The 26,888-nt window shown below is 46.0% G+C and overlaps 1 protein-coding gene across 1 annotated transcript in view; it reads right to left on the bottom strand.

The window, feature by feature from the left end:
• Positions 1 to 26,888, bottom strand: part of Gnf1 (germ line transcription factor 1) — a 315,450-nt gene that overhangs the window by 269,017 nt on the left and 19,545 nt on the right. Inside the window, exon 2 of the mRNA XM_068385704.1 lies at positions 6,932 to 7,088. Within this exon, the coding sequence (XP_068241805.1) occupies positions 6,932 to 7,088 (157 nt within the window). The remainder of the gene's footprint in view (positions 1 to 6,931; positions 7,089 to 26,888) is intronic.

The following is a 26,888-nucleotide window of genomic DNA, read 5'->3' as shown; positions in this document are numbered from 1 at the left end:
GTTTGAGATGGCTTAGTAAACGCGAGTGACCAGTATGTGAATAATTATTTTATTCTTTTTCAAAATTTGTTTATCTGGTTATCCTGTGGCTGAAGCTTGATGTAAAGGGATGCTAATTTTGCCTTTAATTTTCTATTTGGATTGATGGGTCAATGTAATTGTAATCCTAACAGTTTTGGTTAAATAAATATTTTTTTCTTGTTTTTTATAATACAGCATCTCATTCCAGTTCCTTAAACCACTGAGTTCCCCTACTCAGCCACTGTTTTTTTTAATCTTTCAAGTAACTTATAATAATCCCTTTCACCTAATGTTCTTATACCTTTATTTATAATCCAGCTAGCCCAATGAAAGGTATGATAAAACCCAAGATTCAAGTTGGGTCCCCTTGCCCAGTATAAATCAAGGGGTGGTGCCCAGAGCTCCGTTCTCTTGACCTGTTACTTAGGTTTTTTTGGGTATTACACCATTGTATATTTGTTGTGTAGTGAACGTCGGGTTGTGGTCGGCATTCGGACACTAGGCAGTTCGGGTGCTACCTCTGGCCACAGTCCGCAAACCACTACAATAAGACTTGAAGTAAACTCTTCAAAGAATGACTTGCAAAATATGTACAGTAAATACATTTTCTTTTTTCCTGTAAGAAATTGATGAAAATACTAACTTACCAAGCAAAGGCATTTCATTTTCATAATGTAAAAGGAAATACATTTTTAAGAAAATATGTCCTATTAGTGTACTTTCTTTAAATAAATATCGATCTATTATCCGAGATTAAATAAAAGTAGCGTCGAGTCGAATTTACGCTACGTAGTACTCATGACAACCGATACAGACCCACAAAATACTTTGTATCATTACTGTACTTGATATTTCAGTAATAGGAATACTAATATTACTGTAATCGTTAGCCTATTGGAAGGAAATCACGGTATTGCCCGGTCGCTTTCCGCCGGTAATATGTCACCAGACATATAATATGAACTCGACAGATATTAAAACTTTTCTAAGCTAAGCTACAACCCTAGTTGGTAAAGCAATACGCTATAAATTCAAGAGCTCCAACAGGGAAAAATAGCCCAGTGAGGAAAGGAAATAAGGAAATAAACAATATAAGAAGTAATGAACAATTAAAATAAAATATTTTGAAAAGGTTAACAACATTAAAACAGATATTTCATATATAAACTATAAAAAGACTCATGTCAGCCTGTTCAACTTAAAAAACATTTGCTACAAGTTTGAACTTTTGAAGTTCTACTGATTTAATTACCAGATTAGGAAGATCATTCTACAATTTGGTCACAGCTGGAATAATACTTCTAGAATACTCTGTAGTACTGAGCCTCATGATGGTAAAGGCTGGTGTGACGTTCTGAACAATCCCCCGGTCTCAGAATTCTCCTTGACATTGTATAACGGTTTTTTTCCGCCATTAGCTCGCTTCGGTCGCATGAAAATAAAACATCAAGCTCGTATGTACTGGCAAGCAGTAATGTTGAGCTGCGCACGCTAACATTACAAGAAAATAAAACATCAACCTCGTATGCACTGGCAAACGGTAATGTTCGCGCATGCGCAGATTATCAAGGAGAATTCTGAGACCGGGGGTTCGTTCAGACCATCACACCGGACAATTAGAATCAACTGCATGCCAGTATTACGAACAGGATGGAACTGTCCGGGAAAATCTGAACGTAAAGGATGGTCAGGATTATGAAAAATCTTATGCAACATGCATAATGAACTAATTGAACAACAATGCCTATGATTAATATCTAGATCAGAAATAAGAAATTTAATATTACGCAAGCTCCTGTCCAACATATTAAGATGAGAATCCGCAGCTGAAGACCAGACAAGAGAACAATACTCGAAACAAGGTAGAATGAAAGAATTAAAACACTTCTTCAAAATAGATTGATCACTGAAAATCTTAAAAGACTTTCTCCATAAGCCAATTTTTTGTGCAATTGAAGAAGACACAGACCTAATGTGTTTCTCAAAAATAAATTTGCCATCGAGAATCACACCTAAAATTTTAAGTCATATAAAGTTAAAGAAACATTATCAATCCTGAGATCTGGATGTTGAGGAGCCACTGTCTTTGACCTACTTACAATCATATTTTAGTTAGATCTCTATGAAGGGATTCACCAACCCCAGATCTACATTCAATGAAATTGATGCAAAGAGAGTAGCATCATCTACATATGCAAAAAACTTGTTTTCTAAGCCTAACCACATGTCATGTGTGTATAGTAAGAAAAGTAATGAGCCAAGAACATTACCCTGAGGAACACCAGATATAACATTACTATACTCATTATGGTGCCCATCAACAACAACTCTTTGCACTCTACTACTTTAAAATTCAATAATAATACTGGGAAACAACAAACCCACTTCCAGTTGTTTGAGTTTGAAAACAAGGGCCTCATGATTAACACAGTCAAAGGCAATACAAAAATCAAGGCCGATCATACGAACTTCCTGACCAGCACAATCAAGGAATTTCTGTACAGCACTGATTGTAAGAAGGGCATCACATGCTCCAAGGCTTTTACGAAAACCAAATTGCAAACTAAACCAGATTGTAACCTAGGTTTTAAAGGTTTAAAAGCCGCTCATGAATGGCAGAGGCAAGGGACAGTGACATTGCCCCATCAAGTAGGACAATGCCCTAGAGACTGACTATATATCATATGATCAGTGGCCAAGCCCCCTAACCACCCAAGCAAGGACCAGGGAGAGCCAGGCAATGGCTGCTGATGACTCAGCAGATAGACCTATAGGCTCCCCCAAACCTCCCCCAACCTTAGCTCACAAGGATGGTAAGGCTGTAGACACTAATGGCACTAACGAGACTGAGCGGGACTCGAACCCCCGACTGGCAAACAACAGACAGAGACGTTACCAATCAGGCCACAACAACCTTCAGCAAACCTAAGACGTTTTGCCCAAAGACTTTCAAAAACTTTAGATAATATGGGAGTTATGGAAATTGGTCGGTAATCAGTTGGACTTGAACTACCACAAACATATTTACATAGTGGAGTAACATTACCAATTCTCCAACAAGTGCTAAAAGTTCCTCTTCTTACTAACTTGCGCAAAATAACAGATAACTTTAGAGCTAAGAACTCTGTAGTCTTTGTAAAAAAAAAAAAAAAAAAAAAAGGAAAAATACCATTTGGGTCTACATCTCCATAAACATCAAGATCCATCAAAAGAGCTTTAATTTCACAAGATCGAAAAGCTAAACTAGTCAGTTTAGCCTCAGGAAAACAGAAATGAGAAGTTCAAGTTTCTCATTACTTTGCTTACTGTTAAACACATCAGCCAAAAGAGTTGCCTTTTCCTTTGGGCAGTGAGTGACAGAGCCATCTCGTTTAAGTAAAGGAGGAACTGTTGCATCTACTCCAAAGAGTGCAGATTTAAGGGTAGTCCACCACTTATGCTCCAGGGTTATACCAGAAAGGGTTTCTTTTATGGTTACAATGTATTCCTTTTCAGTTGAGGCAAAAACTCTAAGTTGAGTATAGTTAATTCACGCCAAATCTGATCAGTTCCACTTCCAAAGATTTTAGGCCTCCTGCTTCTCCAAATAAGCACATCTTCAATCATCATTGAACCATGGTTTGTCCTTCACTCGGTACCTTAGTACACAAGAAGGGATATGCCCATCAATTATGTTGACTAGATTCTCATTCAAAAGGGACAACAGGATCAACACTACAATTCAAGCCCAAAAGATCATGCAAAATCCTATACCAGTCTGCTTGACATTTCATATAAATCTTGCCCAAGTACGATACATAAGGGACAGGCTGCTCAGTCTTCACTATTAATGAAATCAATGCATGATCAGATGTCCCAAGTGGAGAACCAACCTTTCTTGTTATAACACCAGGGGAGTCAGTGTATACGAGGTCCAAGCAGTTACCAGACCTGTGAGCAGCTTCACTTATGATTTGCTCACAGCCTGCTTCAGAGGTAAAGTCTAAAGCTCTTAAGCCATGGCGATCGGTAGGAGAAACGGAGCATTGAAATCACCAACAAAGACAAAAAAGGCCTTTCTATCATCTTCTTGTATCTTAGCCATAATGGTAAGAAAACAATCAAAGATAGAATCATCCATGTCTGGATTCTGGTAGATTGAACACAACCAAAAGTTGTTATGCCTGCCACAAACTTTTATTTCCTGAATCTCATGACATCCACATTCATAGCAGGACTTATGAGAAGCAGGGTATTCAGTCCTAATATACACCACCATTCCCCTGGCCCTAGGGATGCCATTGCGTTTCAACATTATTGGTTTCTTAAAACCAGTTATAAGGAGCTCAGATTAGTGCCTCATATTTGAAACCAAAGTTTCTGAGCACAAAAGAATATCACATTGTCTGGACGCAACTGTAAGGCCTCAAATATTTGCATTAAGACCACGAATATTACAATACAGTAGATGACATTGACGAAATCTAGAACGTACTGGTCCCGGATTTTGTTCAATGTCTCCAGACAGCCTAAGAATTAAAGTTAATAAAAAAGATACATCATACTTAAAAACTAAATTAACAAGAATTATAACAAAAACAATATGCACAGAAATATAAATAAAGTGATTGATCAAACCCATGGACTATAGAAAAATGCGGAAAAACAAGTCAACATGGAGGAGCCGTACACCATACAAGGCTAAATATCCTCCAGGATAGCCACTTCAACTGAAGGGAGGACAGTAAGGACAGTTTTGAAAGGAAAAAGAATCAGTTAAGGAAATGATAACCTCTTGATAAACCACCCGGCATCCATGGCCTTTCTATTAAGCCTGCCCAACACACAAATTCAATAAAACAAGAGGAAAAAAAAATAAAATAGAATAGTGTTCCTGAGTGTACCCTCAATCAAGAGAACTCTAACTCAAAACAGTGGAAGACCATGGTACAAAGGATATGGCACCACCCAAGACTAGAGAACAATGGTTTGATTTTGGAGTGTCCCTCTCCTATAAGAGCTGCTTACCATAGCTAAAGTTTCTTCTACCCTTACCAGGAGGAAAGTAGCCACTGAATAATCACAGTACAGTAATTAACGTATTCCACGTGTCATAAGACGCACCCTATATTCAGCTAAGTAATATTTGGAAAAAAGAAATTGACGATTTTACGTGTCGTAGCAGCAATTCATAGTCGGTGAATTCTAGTGTGATTTTTCGTCTGGCACAGTAAATGTTCATATTTTAGGTGTAATATGAAAGTATGAGGTAAAAATTAATTACATGAAACCAGTATTGCTAAATGCTCTCGACCAAATCTGGATAGAAAAGTAAGCTTCAGTAATATTTCCCTAATTCCTCGTGTACATATTTCATACAAAATTAATTATTGATCAAATAAAGAATCTATAAATTTTACATAATGGAGTATTTTTCCTGTTGTTAGTGTGACTCTAGGTCTAGTTAGTTTAAGGCTAACTTGGTAATAATGCACTCAACGTGTTGTGAGATTTTATTTCTAAGTTTCTGTTCAGCAAAAGGTTTCTGTATAATTTCAGATCACATGCAACAAAATATTGCTTTATTTCAAAATATCAACTAAATATTAGAAAATAGATAAATATTGCATAAACAAGCAATACATCCTAGCATCGTCTGCTTAGGTACCATTAGTTGGCTTGTTTGTGTGTAAATGGCGAATCATCAGTCATCCATCAAAACAAAAACATCTTGTTGCCTTCATTAATAAAAAAAAAAAAAAAAAAAAGCATTAAAAATAAATTTATTTATCACACATGGATGATAATTGTAGGCTTATATTTTATGTCTGATGCATTTGAGTGTTTGTATGTCATTACTGAGATGTATGAGGGTTACCAGACTCCCTTATAAAACTTTATCTTAGTGTTAAGGCCCAGGGTGATTTTTGGGGAAATTTTTCAAGAAAAAAGTGCGTCTTATGACACAGGAAATACGGTAGCCCCTTGAGCAAAGAAGAAGAAGTGTTTGGTAATTTCAGTGTTGTCAGGTGTATGAAGGAAGAAGAGAATGTGTAAAGAATAGGCCACACTATTCGGAAAAAATTGCGTCTTATAACACAGGAAATACGGTAGCCCCTTGAGCAAAGAAGAAGTGTTTGGTAATTTCAGTGTTCTCAGGTGTATGAAGGAAGAAGAGAATGTGTAAAGAATGGGCCACACTATTCGGTGTATGTGTTGGCCAAGAAAAAATCAGCCGTAACCAGAGAAAGAGATCCAATGTATTACTGTCTGGCCAGTCAAAGGATCCAATAACTCTCTAGCGGTAGTATCCCAACGTGTGGCTGGTCAGCGTTCCACTCGATCGTCCTACGGAGAAGGCTGAACAAGTAGAGACAACGTGGAGGGAACAAGTGACGGAGTAAGAAACCAAGACTTCTTCCGCCATCCACAGAAATGCTCCCACTGGGAGGATGACCATTCCCTGAAATAATTCAAAGTCAATAGACAGTTTATTAAGGGTTAATAAAAAGTGACGTCATTTCACCAGTGCATGTGAGTTGGGTCTACCCGCCCAATAGTTAGCAGAGGGTAGTAATATCTTGCTAAAAAGTCTGTTGGCTAGTTTCAGTTTTCGCCAAAATAATATCCACTGCAAAGAGCGAAACGGTTTGTATCAAGTGCCGGAACGGCCAATCGAGTTATCAGTGAGCCAGCAGGGGAGCTCGTTACCTTCCAGCTACCAAAGTAACTAACTGTTGGTTGTTTACACCTTGTTACAAGTTTTAACTGCCATGTTCTAGCTCCGATGTTATCTTTTCTCCTAGGTAAAAGACGATAGCTTGTATTTGTGTAAGAACAATTAATTTTTGAAGAAGCTTATGCAAGGATAAGCATTCTTTATTCTCGCAAACAACAACATAAGATAACAGCAATGTAAAGTATGTAATACCTGAATCTGATGCTAAAATTTTCTGTTTTTTGCTTGATGAAGGAAAAGGGTCTTCATCATCTGAATCTATAATACGATTCTTTTTCTTCGTTTCTCTTGAGGAACTAGTAGTACTTGGTTTACTCCCTCCAACAGGTGAAAAATATTTTCTTATATCCTGAAAATATGTAAATAAAATCAATATGGATAAATTACATTCATTCTAAATTATGGACATACTGTATTTTGTTACAAAGACATTCTATAATGAAAATAGATTCTACTGAACACTATTTTATCTTAAAACCTTTAGTCTGTCACATAAGTAATTTGATAAAATGTTATTTTTATTAGTAAAATAAATTTTTGAATATACTTACCCGATAATCATGTAGCTGTCAACTCCGTTGCCCGACAGAATTCTATGGAGGGATACGCCAGCTATCACAATACTAGAAGGGGGTGTACTTACCAGCGCCACCTGTGGCCAGGTACTCAAGTACTTCTTGTTGACACCTCCTCAATTATTCCTCGGTCCACTGGTTCTCTATGGGGAGGAAGGGAGGGTCGATTAAATCATGATTATCGGGTAAGTATATTCAAAAATTTATTTTACTAATAAAAATAACATTTTTCAATATTAAACTTACCCGATAATCATGTAGCTGATTCACACCCAGGGGGGTGGGTGAAAACCAGTGTACAAGATTAAAGGATAGCTAAGTATCCCGTATTTCATATAATCAGTTATCCACAATAACAATGAAATAATAAGTACCTGGTAAGGAAGTCGACTTGAACCGTTACTCTGCCTTTAATAAGATCGTCTTCCTTACTGAGCGCAGCGTTCCTCTTGGGAGGCTGAATCAACTCAAAGGTGCTAAAGTATACAGGGCTGCAACCCATACTAAAGGACCTCATCACAACCTTTAACCTCGGCGCTTCTCAAGAAAGAATTGACCACCCGCCAAATCAACAAGGATGTGGAAGGCTTCTTAGCCGACCGTACAACCCATAAAAAGTATTCAAGAGAAAGGTTAAAAGGTTATGGGATTATGGGAATGTAGTGGCTGAGCCCTCGCCTACTACTGCATTCGTTGCTACGAATGGTCCCAGGGTGTAGCAGTACTCGTAAAGAGACTGGACATCTTTGAGATAGAATGATGCGAACACTGACTTGCTTCTCCAATAGGTTGCATCCATAACACTCTGCAGAGAATGGCTCTGTTTGAAGGCCACTGAAGTAGCCACAGCTCCCACTTCATGTGTCCTTACCTTCAGCAAAGCAAGGTCTTCTTCCTTCAGATGAGAATGTGTTTCTCTAATCAGAAGCCTGAATAGTAAGAAACTGAGTTCTTAGAACTTGGAAAAGAAGGTTTCTTGATAGCACACTATAAGGCTTCTGATTGTCCTTGTAAAGGTTAAGACCTTTTTAGATAGTACCTAAGAGCTCTAACTGGGCAAAGTACTCTCTTCAGACCATTCCCCACCAAGTTGGACAGGCTTGGGATCTCGAACGACTTAGGCCAAGGACGTGAAGGAAGCTCGTTTAGCAAAAACCGAGCTGCAAGGAACATGTAGCCGTTTCAGATGTGAAAACAATGATCCTGCTGAAGGCGTGGATCTCACTTACTCTTTTAGCTGTTGTCAAGCACACGAGGAAAAGAGTTTTTAATGTGAGGTCCTAAAAAGAGGCTGATTGGAGAGGTTCAAATCTTGATGACATAAGGAACCTTAGGACCACGTCTAGATTCCAGCCTGGAGTGGACAACCGACGTTCCTTTGAGGTCTCAAAAGACCTAGGGAGGTCCTGTAGATCTTTGTTGGTGGAAAGATCCAAGCCTCTGGGGCGGAAAACCGCTGCCAACATACTTCTGTAACCCTTGATCGTAGGAGCTGAAAGGGATCTTACTTTCCTTAGATATAACAGGAAGTCAGCAATCTGGGTTACAGTGGTACTGGTTGAGGAAACTGCATTGGTCTTGTACCAGCTACGGAAGACTTCCCCTATAGACTGATAGATACTGAGAGTGGATGTTCTCCTTGCTTTGGCAATCGCTCTGGCTGCTTCCTTCGAAAAGCCCCTAGCTCTTGAGAGTCTTTCGAAAGTCTGAAGGCAGTCAGACGAAGAGCGTGGAGGATTGGTGTACCTTCTTTACGTGAGGAAGACTTAGAAGGTTCACTCCTAGAGGAAGAGTCCTGGGAATGTCGACCAGCAGTACCTCTAAGAACCATTCTCTCGCGGGCCAGAGCGGAGCCAACCAACGTCAGCCGTGTCCCTTTGTGAGAGGAGAACTTCTGAAGTACCCTGTTGACAATCTTGAACGGCGGGAATGCATACAGGTCGAGATGGAACCAATCCAGCAGAAAAGCATCCACGTGAACTGCTGCTGGGTCTGGAATCGGAGAACAATACAACAGGAGTCTCTAGGTTATCGAGGTAGTGAACAGATCTATGGTTGGCTGACCCCACAGGGCCCAAAGTCTGCTGCAAACATTCTTGAGAAGGGTCCACTCTGTGGGGATGACCTGACCCTTCCGTCTGAGGTGATCTGCCATGACATTCATACCGCCCTGAATGAACCTCGTTACCAGTTAGCTTTCGATCTTTAGACCAGATGAGTAGGTCCCTTGCGATCTAGAACAACTTCCACGAAAGAGTCCCTCCCTGCTTGAAGATATAAGCCAGGGCTGTGGTGTTGTCAGAGTCCACCTCCACCACTTTGTTAAGCTGGAGGGACTTGAAGTTTATCAAGGCCAGAATAACCGCCAACAACTCCTTGCAATTGATGTGAAGTGTCCTTTGCTCCTGATTCCAAGTTCCCGAGCATTCTTGTCCGTCCAAAGTCGCACCCCAGCCCGTGTCTGATGCGTCCGAGAGGAGACGGCGGTTGTGTTTCTGAACAGCCAAAGGTAGACTTCCTTGAGAAGAAAGCTGTTCTTACACCACGCGAGAGAAGACCTCCTCTCTTCGGAAACAGGACTGAGACCGTCTCTAGCGTCATGTCCTTTATCCAGTGAGCAGCTAGATGATACTGAAGGGGGGGAGGTGGAGTCTCCCTAACACGATGAACAGGGCCAGCGATGAAAGTGTCCCTGTTAGACTCATCCACTACCTGACTGAGCATCGGTTCCTTCTCAGCATGCTCTGGATGCATTCTAGGGCTTGGAAGATCCTTGGGGCCGACGGAAAAGTCCGAAAAGCTCGACTCTGAAGATCCATACCCAAGGAGACAATGGTCTGGGATGGGACGAGCTGAGACTCCTCAAAATTGACCAGGAGGCCCAGTTCCTTGGTCAGATCCATAGTCCATTTGAAAATCTCCAGACAGCGACGACTTGTGGGAGCTCTTAAAAGCCAGTCGTCTGACGGAGCCGGACACAAGATCATGGTACTGCTGCACAGTCTGTGAACTGTCAATCATGGGCAAGCGAGGAAGTACAGTGACAACCCGAATCTGTCTAGACTGTCTGGGTCGTACAGACAAACTCCTTATCGGGTTGCTGAGGTTGCCGCACTGCGTCACAACAAGTCACTTCTGTTGGTTGTTGAACGTCTTCCCCGTGACACATTGACTCCGTAAACAAAAAATCCTCTAACAAGGACTAAGCTTGGACTGCATGTCTTGTAACACAGCTCAAGGTCTATGGGAGCAGGTGTGGTAACAGACGGGATTAGCGACTGAAGTGGAACCATTACCTTCCCTGGAAGCATGTTATGCTTAAATAAAAGTCCATAGGAGGCTATGCAGCTAAAGGCTCCCTCCAAATGACAGAGTCCTCAAGGGAATATCAGAAGGAGGGAGAAAAGAACTTTCTCATCTACAGGGACCATATCCTAGAAAAGCTAAGTTCTGTCAGTGAGGGTTCACTGGTGCAAAAGCAGCAGACTAGAAGGCAACGTTATGAAACTGCTTGACAGTCTAGTGAGTTGGCAACAACCAAAGATGTGTGACTGAGAAGCATGCGGTAAGGTATGCAGAGCATGTTGTATGCAGAGTATGCTGTATGCAGAGCATGCTGTATGTAGAGCATGTTGTATGCAGAGCATGCTGAATGCAGAGCATGCTGAATGCAGAGCATGCTGAATGCAGAGCATGTTGTATGCAGAGCATGCTGAATGCAGAGCATGCTGTGTGCAGAGCATGTTGTATGCAGAGCATGCTGTATGCAGAGCATGCTGTATGTAGAGCATGTTGTATGCAGAGCATGCTGAATGCAGAGCATGCTGTATGCAGAGCATGTAGTATGCAGAGCATGTTGTGAGCAGAGCATGTAAGGTAAGCAGAGCGTGTGCATGGCGTTTAACATTTCTCAGAAATTCCATGACCAGTGCTAGAGTGCTTTATGCATGCTTGCATGGGGTTTAAATATCAACATAATATATACCTTACATTCATAACTCATGATTCATATTTTTGCCATATTTTGCGATATTGTTAAAAATATATTGCCAGGAATACAAATATATTTTTATAAGTAATACAAATAACCTCCATTATCATAGGTTTGAAAATGGAGGTAAGGTATGCTGAACAGCAGAGTCAGAACGAGCTGGAACAACAATAGTTGTGGTTTCCTCTTCAAGACTCTGTTGAGGGAACACCTGAGGCTCAGTCTGCAAAGGCTGATCAGCAGAAGGTAGGCTCATGGGTGGAGGAGGCTGACTCCTGGCATGAGTGGCTGAACTCAAGGGTTGCGCTTGCTGAGTGGTTGGCGGATGCGCAGTAGCAAGTTCCTGAGGAACGAGTTGAGGTTCCTGCGGTGTGAGCTGAGAGCGAAAAGGTAGTGGCTGCGCAGAACGCAGTAAAAATCTCGCAAGTTGAGGCTCCTGAGGCGCAAGGCTAAGGTGTTGAGGTGCTTGCCTTGAGGAGGGTTGAGCTCGCTGCAGCGAGAGCTGAGGAGACTGACTCATGGACGGGAGAGGTTGTTGTACCTCAACCGAGTGTTGCATCACTGGTGGAGCAGCAAGTGGAGGCGGAGGAAGAGAGGTATAATCCTCCTGATCCCATTGTAAAAGTTGCCTTAAGGAAGGCAGAGGCTGAACACCACTGGGAACAGCAAACTCAGAACGTGGCTCAACATCGTACGCCTGGCAGGTGGAACTGCGATCAGGCGGAGCGAGCGCAGGCGGAGGGAGTGTAGGCGGAGGCGGAGGCGCAACACTCTCAGCCCGACACTCACGCATCAAGTCCGAAAGCAGTGCTTGCATGGACTGTAGTAGAGTCCACTTGGGGTCGGCAGAAACTACAGTAGGCTGAGGTAAAGCCTTAACAGTCGAGCTCTGTTGTGGCAGAACCTTACTCCTCTTAGGCGGAGTGCATTCAACTGATGACTGAGGAGAGTCAGAGCTAACCCAATGACTGCATCCGGGTTGTTGAACTCTAACTTCGTACGTCTGGCATAGGTCTGGACTTTACGTTTAAGAGGTCTTGAGACCTGAGACCAGCGTTTTCTCCCCTAAATTTCTTCTGCAGACGAGCAAAATAAGGGCTCAATCGTCTGCGGGTGGGAGTGACGGTCTCGGTAAGACACGCCCACAACCACCGAGGATACTTCTGTGCGCCGATCAAGGCCTGCTGAACCCTTCTGCCCTTCGACATTGCTTCTCCCCTGGGCTTGGGAGCTTGCAAGAGGTCCCGGACTGGGAGGACGACTGGCGCGCACAGAAGTACCCTCACGCACAACACTGAACTTTGCGCTAATCACTTATCACTTTGATTTTCTGTTTGCACTTATTTCACTGAACTCGAAACTTCAAGTGGTTTGTACCTGAAACACGCAATTCTATCCTTTCTCAAAAGTTAGTAATTGCGAAAACAGAATTACAATGTAACAGAAAAATCTAATGAAAGATAAATAATTCAGTGGCTGGAAAGAGACTAAACACTAGATCACTCTAGAAACGTTTACCTTCTTCCCCTAAAGAGACTAGGGAGAAGAGTAAAAACGATAACAACGTTATTCGTACGCCTGGCAGGCTTGAATGAAACGTTTATTCTCCTCTTTCTCCCTCCGTCTCTATCTCTCTCTCTCTCTCTCTCTCTTGACTTAGAACCTGAGAGAAGAGCCCAATCATATATATCGTTAAAACATATTATTGTTAAAGGAAAAAACTGAAATATTTCCCAAAATGAAAAGTTCCTTTATTAGGATCAAAACCATTAAGTTAAGAAAGAATGAACAAAACGCTAGACACGGTTACTCTTACTGCAACGTGAAACCGTGAAAACTCTTTCTCTATCGTAACGATAGAGTGCAAGTTGAACGTTCTGAACGTCAACAACTGCAGAGACAAAACAAAACGTTAGTTCAACTTTGAAAACAGTACTAGACTATCAAAGAAATTCTTTCAAAGACATTAAAATAGCATAATATGTTAACAGGTAAAACCGAAATGACGGGCTCAATGTTAATTAACTTCGGTACCAAGAAAAGACCGCCTACTATTAGGAAGGTCGAATATAAACAAATATAAAAATTAATTTTAATAAGTTTATAATAAAAGGAAGTTAATCGAAGAGGCCTATAAGAGGCGGAGAGATATAAAATAAATCTATAACTTTTGTTACAAAATTAAGAAAGAGAGTCTATACTCTCTTAGACACCAACACTTCCGTCTAAGGGAAGGGTCGGCCAATGAAAGGTGAAAGAGAGTTCATACTCTCTTCGACACCATAATTAATCAAATTAATTCCAAAAGCTAACTAAGCTAATATAGAAGTTTCCAGTAAAGCGACAGCCGAAATCAAAGAGAAATACTTCACCAAAGTCGTGAAAATAATCCAAGAACATAAGCGTATCCCAGAACGTCTTGCCGGAAGCACGACAGAGGAATAATTGAGGAGGTGTCAACAAGAAGTACTTGAGTACCTGGCCACAGGTGGCGCTGGTAAGTACACCCCCTTCTAGTATTGTGATAGCTGGCGTATCCCTCCATAGAATTCTGTCGGGCAACGGAGTTGACAGCTACATGATTATCGGGTAAGTTTAATATTGAAAAATCAATATGGATAAATTACATTCATTCTACATTACGGACATATTTTGTTACAAAGACATTCTATAATGAAAACAGATTCTACTGTACACTATTCTATCTTACAACCTTTAGTCTGTCACATAAGTAATTTGTACACCATCAATTCTAACCAAAAATGTTTCACAAATTTATTTTCATTTCACCTATTATTTGATTTGGATCTATATTCATTAGTAAGAATAGTACAACCTGTCTCTGGCAACTGAGTGTGTCTATAGAACATTACTCTTGTCTGAAAAAACCTCGCTGAAAACTCTACAGAGTTGTTCCCAGCCCAAATTTGCTCCGGCTTCAGCAACTTGCAAAGACTGTATGGGACAGGCTCTCCTTTCCTGTTTACGTAAGCTACAGTTGTAGTGGTGTCGCTCAACAACACTTCTCTGTTGGAAAGCTTGCAGAGATAGGAATGCTGCTCACATTGCCAAAATGTTGAATGCAGGTGCTTTTCTTCTGGGGACCACACAACTGAGAAAGCTTGATTTTTCTGGCATCCTAATTGTGGGAAGGAGAGTTAGTTCCTGCTAATACCGAGTCCATCGTCAACCCTCCAGGATGTAGAGCAAACAGTGATACTCAACTCAAAGGTTGAATGTTAGCCGGTTGCTCAAGTTCAGGCTGATGGTCAAAATCGTGTCGTCTTAATCCCGTAATAGCTAGCCCACCTTTGGATGATGTACTAAAGCCTTTAGTGCAAGGGAAGTCCAAAGGCATAATATAGCATCGTCCACTGCTAGTAAATTACCACTATCGGGCTCCTCCCAAGGGAGAAACTCACCCATTTTGATGAAAGAAACAGGCATCTTTCTCTTCACCCCCAAGACTTGACCGTGAGTTAATTCGCCACCACTCTTCCCCGCCTTACCTCAGGAACAGACCGACAGCAAAGGGTCAGAGGGCAGGGTACCAGGGGTTGAAAGAACTGGTTTATTCGCTTCAACCTTGGCACGAGTCCAAGGGGGAAGAATTGCACTTAGCCTTCTTCTTTTGCCTCCTGATATGCCACTGGGAGGGTGAGCACTCCTTACATTTCTCAAAGAGGGAATGTAAACTGCCATTGTATACCCTGCACTAACCCACAAAGTGCTAAGGGGAATGTCGCAAAAGGACAACGGCCGTATCATGAGTTTCGCGATTTATCACTAAAATATTTCATCATTTATTACAAATTAAATTACCCAATATATATGGTATATATCAAAGGAATGGCCTTGCAATGGAAATTAATAACTAAATTTCACAGAAGTGCAAAAAATGACAAATTCGTAGATAATTTGTATTTTTCCTAACTATACAAAACTTAGCTATTTAATATGGGTTATTACTTCGGCGTAGCTGAAATGACGAGCCATTAGAATTTCAACGAGGGTTTACTACCCCACCGCTAGTTAGCGGGGGGAAGCTAACCCCCCCCTCACACACACCTGTGAATACTTCACTTTGCTTAGAGGTAGGACTTCACGGGGGACAGGGCTGGCAGGCAAGTTTGATTAAATAGCTAAGGTTTGTATAGTTAGGAAAAATACAAATTATCTACGAATTTGTCATTTGTTCCGTAACTGAAATAGTGTACAAACCACGCTATTTAATATGGGTGACTCACCCCTTAGGAAGGGTGGTAAGTCCCTGCCATACTGGCTTTGGCTTTGCCCGGGGACTCGATATTTGAGTGCGTAAGTACTCAAGAAATAAGGAGTCCCTCCGCCTCGCTAGCATTGCTGTGTAACTGCTGCGGCCTACATAAGCTGTGTGTGAGGGTGAGAAGTGTGACTCGTCCTAGGAAGTTGACCTGGAGTTCTTCAGATAGAATTCTAGGCTAGGACTCTCCCAATACCACCTCGTCAGGGTATGGGGATGTGACAGTATTACACTTAATACTAGGAACACAAGAAAGCATGGTTTACCTGCAGTGGTTTGAGGTCAGCTGTGCAGAGAACCCAGGATGCTGCTTTCTACAAGGGAGGAGAGGATGAAGAAAAGAATAAGGGCCAGACAAACCTTTTCATTAATGTAGACTAAAACCGGGTAACAATGCCCTCAACCTTCTGCTACCTGTCCATTAAGGAGCCTGAGGTTCGACCAGCTGTTGTGCAGCCACCACAGGGCCGATAGAGAACGTATCGAGTCTCCTGTGTGTCACGTCTTGCAGGTAGTGGGATGTGAAGGTCGTCTGACGCTTCCACACCCCAGCTTGCAGGACCTGAGTAACTGAATAGTTTTTCTTGAAGGCCACATTCCATGGAGAAGGTCTCACTTCCGACTGAGGGCAGGTAAGTTCATAACTCCGTACGAGTAGAGAAAGCTCCAGAGAGGAAGAAATGTCCACTCCTTTGAGCCTGAAGGCTAGACTTAAGGCTGAGCGATAGCCTTTCACTGCCGAGACTGAAAGGCGCATTTCTTCCCGCAAATACATGAAGAACTCCGCTATTGCTGGAATAGTGGCATCGAGTGGAGAGATACCCCTTCCACGACACCAACCACAGAAAACTTCCCACTTCGCCTGGTAGACCCCTGCGGATGACCTGAGCAGGTGTCCAGACATCCTATTCACAACTTGCTGCGAAAATCCTCTCTCAGCAAGGAGGTGCTGGATAGTCTCCAGGCGTGAAGTCGAAGCGAAACTACGGCTTTGTGGAAGATGTTGGCATGTGGTTGTTTGAGTAGCTCGTGACGTGGAGGGAGTTCTCTCGGGAGCTCCGTAAGGAGTTGCAGAAGGTCCGGAAACCACTCTACGTGATGCTATAGCGGAGCTATCAGGGTCATCAATAGATTGACCGATATTCTGATCTTGTTGAGCACCCTCCTCATCAGACAGTACGGAGGAAAGGCGTATACATCGATGTTGTCCCACCGTTGCTGGAAGGCATCTTGCCAGAGAGCCTTGGGGTCCGGGACTGGGGAGCAGTACAGCGGGAGCTTGAAGTTCAGCGCTGTAGCGAACAGATCCACAGTCGGGGAACCCCACAAAGTCAGGACTTTGTTGGCTACTTGACGATCCAAAGACCATTCGGTACTCACTATCTGCGTCGCTCTTGTCAGACTGTCGGCGAGCACATTCCTCTTGCCTGGAATGAAGCGAGCCGATAGTGTGACCGAGTGGACTTCGGACCATCTCAGTATCTCTACTGCAAGATGGGATAGCTGTTCTGAAAAGGTACCTCCCTGCTTGTTGATATAAGCCACCACTGTGGTGTTGTCGCTCATCACCACCACAGAGTGGCCCGCCAGGACCTGATGGAACTTCTGAAGTGCCAGGAATACGGCCTTTATTTATAGCAGGTTTATGTGGAGGTACTTTTCTGATTCTGACCACAGGCCTGAGGTCCTGTGGTTCAGAACGTGGGCTCCTCACCCTTTCTTTGATGCGTCCAAAAGCAACATCAAATCCGGGGGAAGGACGAGAAGATCCACTCCCTTTCGTAGGTTCTCGTCTGCCACCCACCACTGAAGGTCCGTCTGTTCCGTAGGACCCATAGGGATAAGAGTGTCCGGGGAATCGTGTCCTTGATTCCACCGAGACTTGAGTCGCCACTGGAGAGATCTCATTCTGAGGCAACCATTGGGAACCAGACGGGCCAGGGAAGAGAGATGGCCGAGGAGACGTAACCACGCTTGGAAGTTCTTCTCGTTTGAGGAAAAGCCTTGCGACCTTCCTCAGCCTTGCTATCCTGTCATCGGATGGGGAGGCTTTGTGAAGATTGGTGTCTATGACCATGCCTAGGTATACGAGTTTCTGAGAGGGCTGCAGAGAGAACTTCTTGAGATTTACCATGACCCCTAGATCCTGGCAAAGTTCGAGAAGCTTGTCTCGGTGGCGAAGAAGGGTTGCCTCCGAGTCTGCTAGGATCAGCCAGTCGTCCAGGTAATGGAAGAGACGGATACCGATCCTGTGAGCCCAAGATGATATCAGAGTGAACACTCTGGGGAACACTTGAGGAGCTGTGGAGAGACCGAAGCACAGCACCTTGAACTGGTAGATCTTGTTGTCTAGGCAAAATCTTAAAGTACTTCCTTGAAGACGGGTGGACTGGGATCTGGAAGTACGCGTCCTTCAGGTCCAGTGTACACATGAAGTCTTGTGGTCTCACTGCAAGTCTGACCGTGTCTGCCGTCTCCATGCTGAACGGTGTCTGTTTGACAAACCAGTTCAGGGTTGAGAGGTCGATGACTGGTCTCCAGCCTCCAGACGCCTTCTTTACAAGAAAGAGTCGACTGTAGAAGCCTGGGGACCCGTCTGCCATCTCTTGGAGAGCGTCCTTCTTCAACATGGTCTCGACTTCTGCCCGGAGGGCTTGCCCCCTTACCGATCCCATGGTAAGGGAGCTCAATGACACTGGCTTCGCTGTCAGGGGAGGTAGAGATGTTGTGAACGGGACGCGATATCCCTGACCGATCATGGAAATCGTCCAGGTATCTTCCCCGAGTTGCTGCCACCTTGTCGCGCAACTTTGTAGGCATCCCCCCACTGGTGGACATGCAGGGGGACTGCCAATCCTAGCGTTTACGGTCTCGGCCGCTCCCTCTAGGATTTTTACCTTCCCTGGAGGACTTTCTGCCCTTCCTGTCCTTGACAGGAAAGGGCTTGGACACCTTTGGCTTTGCTGCTGTCGTCTTCTTCGCATTCTTAGCTGGACGGGGCTGTTGGGTTGCTGAAGGTTTGTAGGGCCTCGATGTCAGGGCCCTATGGAGGAGGAAATCCTGGTTGGACTTCCTCCACCTCTCAGCAGCTAGCTCCACGTCCTTAGGCTCAAACAAACTCTTACCGAGTACGGAAGAATGTCTGAGCCTGCTAACGTTGGAACTGGGGACCTTCTGGTGAAATCTCTCAGCCACTGCGTCCCGACGTTTCAGGATCGTAATGGACTTGGTGGGCCAGAAACTCAATGGTCCGCGTGTCTGAGAGTAAGAGTGTCTCCAGTGCCTTCCTGGTGCTTTCCTTGGACAGATACTCAGACCTCGCCAGGATGCCCAGAGACCCCAGCCAGATGTCAAGCCATGAGGTTGCCTGCATGGCACACTTCGCCACCTTCTCCTGGCTTAGGATCTCAGTAGCAGAAAACGAAACATGCCGGTTGGAGAGTCTCTCTCGAGGGACTCCCCCAGTGAGTTCTTCCACAGAATGGTGAACAGGAAGACCCAAACAAGTCTCCTCAAAGATCTCGAAATACTTCCTCTGGTGGACTCGAGGAGGAGGGAGGAGCTTGTTACCGGCGCTGGATCTGTTGGAGGAGGCAAGCTCAGAGAGCTGGCCTTCGACTTTGTCTCTGGCCCTCTTCATCCCTTGTGACCAGGGCAAAGCTGCACTGGCCCTAGAGGGTTTCTGGATGCCATAGACTCGGTCCAAGACCGTGTCCTTACCCTCACGAGGAGGAATCTCTGGGTCCAGAAACCCATTGAGATTTCTCATGAGGGTCAGAACTTGCCAGAACGCATGTTCTGACTCTTGAAGCTCTCCTCCCGAAGGGCTAGCAGCAAAGTCTCCCGTCCCCAGTGGCTCTTCCTGGGGGGACTCGTAGACATTTTCCGAAGGTCTAACTGGCTCCTGGGAGGGATACAAGACTAGTAATGATGGATGCAGGCTCTCCTCTACCCCTGTGCGAGAAAGACTTCTCAGGGAGAGGCGGAGTTTCCCCCATTGGTGCGATGGGGGAACGGACCGGCTCGTCCGACTCCCCTGAGGATGGGAAATCCTCATCCGCAGGGGAGGGAGAGAAAGTCTGAGGGGGAGAGGGAGCCTTGCGTAAGGATTTCCGAGGAGACAGCTTAGCCCTCGGAGAAGTCACCACGGAGGGGATTCCTCTCTTCCTCTTCAGGGGAGAAGAAGCTGCCACTGTTATGTGACCCAGTTCAGAGAACACAGGCTTAAAAGCCTGCATGAGAGCTCTGACTATGGTCCCAAACCAGGGCTGCTGGCTGACAGTCGCACTGTCAGACACTCCCTCTGGAGGGAAGGGGATCGATCGATCCCTAGGAGGAGTCGACAAACGAGGGTTCGCCTGAAACGAAGCTGAAGAAAAAGAGTCCTTAGACCTGTCCGGAAACCTCCCCCCAACCGGCGAGCGCGCTTTTCTGCGCTTGCGAGGAGGGGAACGAGACGATGACCTGTCCGCCTGAAGCCCCGTGAAATCGCGGGCGGGATCGCGCTGGCGATCGCGGCGCAAATCGCGCTGGTGGTCGCACGATGAGCCCTGCCCTGGATCGCGCGCAGTAGGAATTTCGCGCATGCGCGCGCGAGGGTGATGGCGAGGGCGTGGGGCGCGCATAGGTGATGGCGAGGGGGTGCGGCGCGCAGGAGCTGGAACGTGGGGCGGGGTTGAAGGCTGGATGGGCGCTTGCACGTGAGAAATCATTTGATCGCGCGTGCGCAGGCGCGCAGGAACCTGCTGAAGAGCCCGTGCGGGCTTGACTGTTGGGCGCGCGTGCGCAGGAAAAATGTCTCTAGCGCGTGGGCGTGGAGCGCGCATATCTGGAAGCACGGGGCGAGGGTGCGATTGCGCAGCCTCGTGATAGCCCAAAGGTGAATTTGCGCGCTGGCGCACAGGTGGTGCAGGAACTGTCCCGAGGAGATTGTGGGCGCGCATCAGGATGCGGGCGCACAGGAGGGCGCTGCTGCGATGGGCGCACAACAGAATTCGGGCGCACAGGTGTGCGCTGCTGACTTGGGGGCGCATCGCACGCAACAGGATTCGGGCGCACAGGATTGCGCAGTTTGGATGGAGAGTGCAGGGGTACCTGTGAGCGCCCGTGCGCTAACTTAGGTACCTCCTGGACTACGCGCTGGAACGTAGGGGTGCGCTGGCACGCCGGTGAGCGCTTGCGCGCTGTATCAGGAACAACTGCCACTTAATTCCAGAAGTGCGCTGAGGCACTGGAGAGCGCTGACGAGTAGGAGAGCGCTTGAGCGCTGTAGCAGGAACAGATGAGCGCTTGCGCGCAGGTGAGCGCGTGTGCGCAGGTGAGCACTGGCGCGCTATAGCAGGAACTGCAGGTGGGCGCTGGCGCGCAGGAGATCGTGGGCACGCAGGGGAACCCTGGCGCGTAGGAACAGGAACTGGTGCGCGCATGCGGAGGTGCGTGCTGGGGCGCTAAGTCAGGAACAGCAGCAGCGTGATGGCGCGCAGGGGGGACCTGGCGCTTAAGGGACTGAGGTGCAATTTTGCGCTCAAGTCCCTTGTGCCCCGAAGGGACCGGTGCCTGTGCAATGACAGGGTTAGAAGGCGCATATAGTGCATCAGCAGCCTTGAAGGGTGACGGCAGGTCAGCAGGTCTGGAGGGTGACAGGTCAGGGTGTCCCGAAGGACGACCTTCCACCGAAGGAGATCGCGAACGATCTCTGGAGAGGTCTAAGGTGGTAGCTGGCAGGATTGGTGAACGGCGAGTCTCCTCCGCAGAGGACTGCGAGGATGATGAGCCGAAGAGGCGCCTCCTAACTCCCTTGTGAGGAGAAGGAAGTCCTCTACGGCGAAGGGGAGGACGAGCCTTCCGCCTTATACGCCCTCTAAGGGCCGGGGGATCAGCAAGCTGACCATCATAAGGCCTCCGCAGAGGAGTCTAAGTGAACTCCCCCGAGGGGGAGATTCACTAACAGGAGGGACCGTAGGACTAAGTTCCACCCTCGAAGGATGTTCAGAGGGGGAAGCTAAGCCTTCAGCTACCTCAACAACAACAGGAGCAGGAGTTTGATCAGACACATCGGAGGCCTCCGTTACAACAACGTCGACGATAGACAGAGGATCTATGTCTGCTATCGTCGTCGATTGCTTAACAGCTGCTCCCAGTTTGATCATGTGAAACAGGGCTTCCTTGGAGGGCGAACCCTGAAGCCCCAAGGAAGCCCAAAGCTGTAACAAATCATTGTTATTCACAGAGAAATCAATATCCTCCTCCTGGGGAGGAGGGGCAGCTGCCTCGCTATGGGAGGCAACTACCTCTCCTGCACCCCGGGATCGGTCAACAGAACTACGGCCTACGCTACCACTCGACGGCCTCTCGGAAGATACCGATCGAGTGGGAGCTTCGGAGGAGGTTTGGGCTACGGAAGAAGAGGCCTTGGAATTTTCTCTCTTCAAAGAAGCCTTTGAAAGAGAAATATCCCTTTTGGACTTCTTCAAGCGTCGGGCAAACCTCTCCCACTGGGAGGTAGATCACTCTCTACACTCACCGCATACATTACCACTATCACACCATTGGCCCCTACAATGAGGACACAAAGTGTGAGGATCTGTGTCGACCACCGACATAAAAGTCCCACAAGGGCAGTCAGGTAATCCAGGACACGTACGCATTATTATTAATAGAGGCCAACTTCTCACACTCTGTAGAAAAAGAGAAAGCAAAAGCAAAATGGCAGTGAAGTGAGGGTGAGAGCAGACACGTCTGTTCATCACCCGAGCCAAAAGCAAAGTGAAGTATTCACAGGTGTGTGTGTGGGGGGGAGTAACAAGCCACCCCTCCCTACCCCCCCGCTAACTAGTAGTGGGGTAGTAAGTAAACCCTCGTTAAAATTCTAATGGCTCGTCATTTCAGCTACGCCGACGTAATATCCCCTATTAAATAGCGTGGTTTGTACTTCAGTTACGGAACAAATGACAAACTTATAACAGAGTTTGTATTTTTCCTAACATACAAACCCGAATTCTTTACTATAGGAGATATTCTAGCACAAGCTGGAAAATACGGCAGAAAACCTTAACAAGGTTGTTAACGACTGGGCCAGTAGTTATCCACCTGTTAGTGGTAGGGGACTGTCGGTCGGTAGCTACTGAATACCTTCAATCGAATTCTAGCTACGACTATTTTTAGGGGGCGGTGACGGAGGGAAGATTTGTGTAAAGAATTCGGGTTTGTATGTTAGGAAAAATACAAACTCTGTTATAAGTTTGTCATTTGTTCCTACACTTGCTACAAACCCTCATTCTTTACTATAGGAGACTTAGTCTTGAGGTCAGGGTGGTCGAGGAGTCCCATAATCCTAGGAAAGATAGTCCACGGACTAGACTCTTTTGACGAAAAAATCTCCCGTTAAACTTTTCTTTGTAGATCCCCATAATCTTAGCTTGACTGAAAGTTTGTAATTACGTGGAAACAAATGTTTCAGAATGAAGAGGGTCAGGAACATTCGACTCAGACCCTTTCATACTTAGGATTCCCCCGACCTTGAAAAGGGGAACCCTCGTGACTACGAGTATAACTTATACCCTGTGAGAGGAGTCAAATGAGTTTCATACGTTATTTCCATTGGCAAGTCAAGCTGAAACTGGTTACAGACTAGGATACCCAGATGGGAGGAAGAAAGAAGTTCAGAAGATAGATGGATGTCCTTTTAAAAACCTAGTGTAACACAAAATCCTCAACCAATGGTCACTGTCCCCTGAAAGGGCGTAAGGTAGCTACAGCACCTGTTGACCTGCCACAATAAGCCCTATAGAAAAGGTGTTTAGAGACCTATGTGTCACATCGGATAAATAGTGAGTGATGAATGTAGATTGGCGTTTCCAGACTCCAGCTCTTAAGACTTGGGAGACTGAAAATTTTTTCTTAAACCCCAGTGAGGCAACCACTCCCCTAACTTGATGGGCTTTGGGTTGAGCTGCCTCTGGGTCACCGTGAATGGCTCTCGCAATAACTTTCTTGAGCCAGATAGAGATGGTGTTGCAAGAGATTCTCTTCTTTACCTTGTTGGTACTGAGGAAGAGATGACGGAGGGGTGGTCTGAAAGGTCTGGTGCGCTTCAGGTATTTCCTTAGCACCCTGACTGGGCACAGTAGCAATTGGTCATTATCCTGTGTTACCTTATTGAGGCTGGAAAATTGAAATTCTCTAAACCTCTCATCGGCCGATGAAGGATTCTGAGTTTTGGCCACAAAGCCTGGCACGAAGTTGAGCGAGACTTCCCCCCATCCTCTAGAATGGGTGACTTTGTAGGTTAGACCATGTAGTTCACCGACCCTTTTTGCCGAGGCCAGAGCTACTAGGAAGACGGTCTTAAGGGTTAGGAAGTAGTCAGAGGTCCTATTTAAGGGCTCATAGGGTGGACCCTTCAAGGAACGTAAGACCAGGGACACGTCCCAAGGTGGTGGTCTAATCTCAACTGGGAGGGCAAGATCTCTCAAAACCTCAAATCAACAAGGTGATATCTAATGAGGTGGAAAGGTCAACCCCTCTCAGTCTACAGATGAGGCTTAAGGCTGAACAATAGCCTTTAATTGCCGAGATTGAGAGGAGTTTTTCCTCCCTGAGGTACACAAGGATGTCTGCCACTAATGGAAGAGAGGGATCGAGTGGAAACACGCCTCGCCCTCTACACCAAGCTGCAAAAACTCTCCATCTTGCTTGGTAGAGGTTTGTGGAAGATTGGCGCAGGTGCCTGGACATGTGCTCAGCCACCTTCCCTGAAAAGCCTCTGCTTCTGAGGAGTGACTGGACAGCCTCCAGGCGTGAAGCTTCAGGAAGGGGATTCTCCCGTGGGGGACACCACTGTGTGGCTGCGTCAGCAGAAGGGGTTCTGGAGGCAGAAACCTTGGAACTTGAACCAGCAGGGAAATAAGGTCTGCGAACCATTCTCTACTTGGCCATACCGGAGCTATTAGGGTTAGCTTGCAGTTCCGGGAGGTCCTGAGTTTGTTGATCACCATTCTGAGCAGGCAAAAGGGTGCAAAGGCATATGCGTCCAGGTTGTCCCAAGAATGTTGAAGGGCGTCCTGGATCGCTGCCTAATGGTCTGGAACTGGGGACCCGTAGCAGGGAAGTTTCGCATTCAGAGAAGTAGCAAACAGGTCTATTGTGGGGAAACCCCACAAAACTATTACTATCTTCGCTACTCGAGGATCCAAAGATCATTCGCCACTCAACACTTGGTGATGCCTGCTCAGTTGATCCGCCACGATGTTTCTCCGGCCCGGAATAAACCTGGCTGAGAGAGAAATGTTGTGACCTTCCGCCCACTGGCAAATCTGGACCGCTGGCAGACAGAGGTCTCTTGCCAGAGTACCCCCTTGTTTGTTGATGTACGAGACGGCTGTGGAGTTGTCGCTCATCAGCACCACCTCTAGTCCTTGTAGATCTTTTACAAAGTATTTTAGGCCTTTCCAGGCTGCTAATAATTCCAAACTCCTGATGCTAATTTCGGCCCTAGGTGGGAACCCTAGCCCCGTAGCGATGCGTCCGAAAAGAGTTTTAACTTAGGACTGGGGCTTTGGAGGGGAATGCCCTTTTGGGTATTCTCTCTGGTTGACCACCAATGAAGATCTTGTATCACCAGAGCTGGAACCTCCTCTGACAAGAATGGGGAATGGATCTTTTGAGACCAATGGGTCTTCAGATGCCACTGGAGACTTCTCATTCTTGATCTTCCGCCTGGAACTAGTTTTTCCAGGGAGGAAAGATGGCCCAGAATTCTCTGCCACGACTTGGCTGTAGGAGGCAGTGGAGACAAGAGTTGGGCGATGGTTTGTTCGCGTCTCCGAAGTCTGTCTTCCGAAGGGAACACCCTCCCTACCTGGGTGTTGATGAACATACCCAGATAGTTGAAGACTTGGGTTGGAATCAAGCAAGACTTCTCTGCGTTTATAAGGATCCCCAGGTCCTTGCAAAGGTCTAGAAGTCTTCTCAGGTGATCCAGAGCTAGCTCCCTGGACGAGGCCAGGAGTAGCCAATCGTCTAGGTACCTTAGCAGATGTATCCCGTGCTTGTGAGCCCACGAGGAAACGACTTTGAAAACCCTCGTAAAGACCTGTGGGGCGGTCGAGAGGCCGAAGCATAGGACTTTGAACTTGAAGATTTGACCTTGAACCAAAAAGCACCGGAATTTCCGATATGCACGATGGATCGGCACTTGGAAATATGCGTCTTTTATGTCCACAGATGCCATAAAGTCTCCTGGACGCACTGCTTGGGTCACGGAGGCTGCTGTCTGCATTTTGAATTGAGTTTGCTTCACAAACTGATTCAAGGTAGAGAGATCGATTACTGGTCTCCAACCTCCCGAGGCTTTTTCTACCAGAAAGAGGCGACTGAAAAACCCTGGGGAGGTGTTGGAGACTCTCTTGTATGACGCATTTTAGAAGCATGCTCTGGATCTCCTGAGCTAGGGCTTGCTGTTTCCCGGGATCCCGAGGGACCTGGGAGGACGAGATCGGGGGAGGAATTAGAGGAGGAGGAGAGCCTATGAAGGGGATGCGGTACCCCCAATGAAGCACCCTGATGGTCCATTGCATGGCCCCCTAGCCTTCCACCTCCTACAACTCCCCTGCAGGCAACCCCCTACGCACTGTGAGGGGGGAACCATGACCCTATTTCTGTCTAGGGTTCCTCCCTCTGCCTTTAGCCTTGGGAGGAGCCAACTTTCCTCTGCCCATAGGTTTGGCTATAAAAGAGGGGCGGCTGAGGCTCTTGGCTGGGAGTGGAGTTGCGGCTGTGGTTTTGGGTTGTGGAGTTGGCTGCTGTTGCATTGTGCAAAGGGAGGCAGCTTTTTGCATCGCGGTGTCCTGCGTCTCTTTCCTCCAAGTATCTAAGGCAGAGGAAACTGCCTGTTTAGAAAAGAGGAGAGGTTGCAAAAGGTCCGAGTTTCTCAAATCTGACTTCTCGGCCTTACCGATGCTCCTATGAAGTCTGGAAACTACTCATTCCCTCCTTTTGAGGATCCAATTGCCCCACATGGTTGCAGTTGTAGCAGTTAGGAAGTCCATTGTCTTAGCCCCAGCAGCTAGGACTTCATGTAGGGACTGCATGGAGTTTTGGTTTGAAAGGTCTTCGTGACTCGCTAGGTAGCCGACTGTACCTGACCAGGTGTCAAACCAGGATAATGCCTCCAGAAAGGACATTGAAGCTGCTTCTATTGCCGAGGATTCTGTGGCAGTGAAGGAGACTGTTAGAGAAGAGAGTCTCTCTGAAGAGCAGCCAGGTGTGAGCCTCACTGTGAGGGGATCCAGGGTCAGAGGA

This window comes from Palaemon carinicauda, chromosome 1 (genome assembly GCF_036898095.1).
Source record: "Palaemon carinicauda isolate YSFRI2023 chromosome 1, ASM3689809v2, whole genome shotgun sequence".
NCBI classification, from domain to species: domain Eukaryota; kingdom Metazoa; phylum Arthropoda; class Malacostraca; order Decapoda; family Palaemonidae; genus Palaemon; species Palaemon carinicauda.
This window is presented reverse-complemented; position numbering and strand designations above follow the sequence as displayed.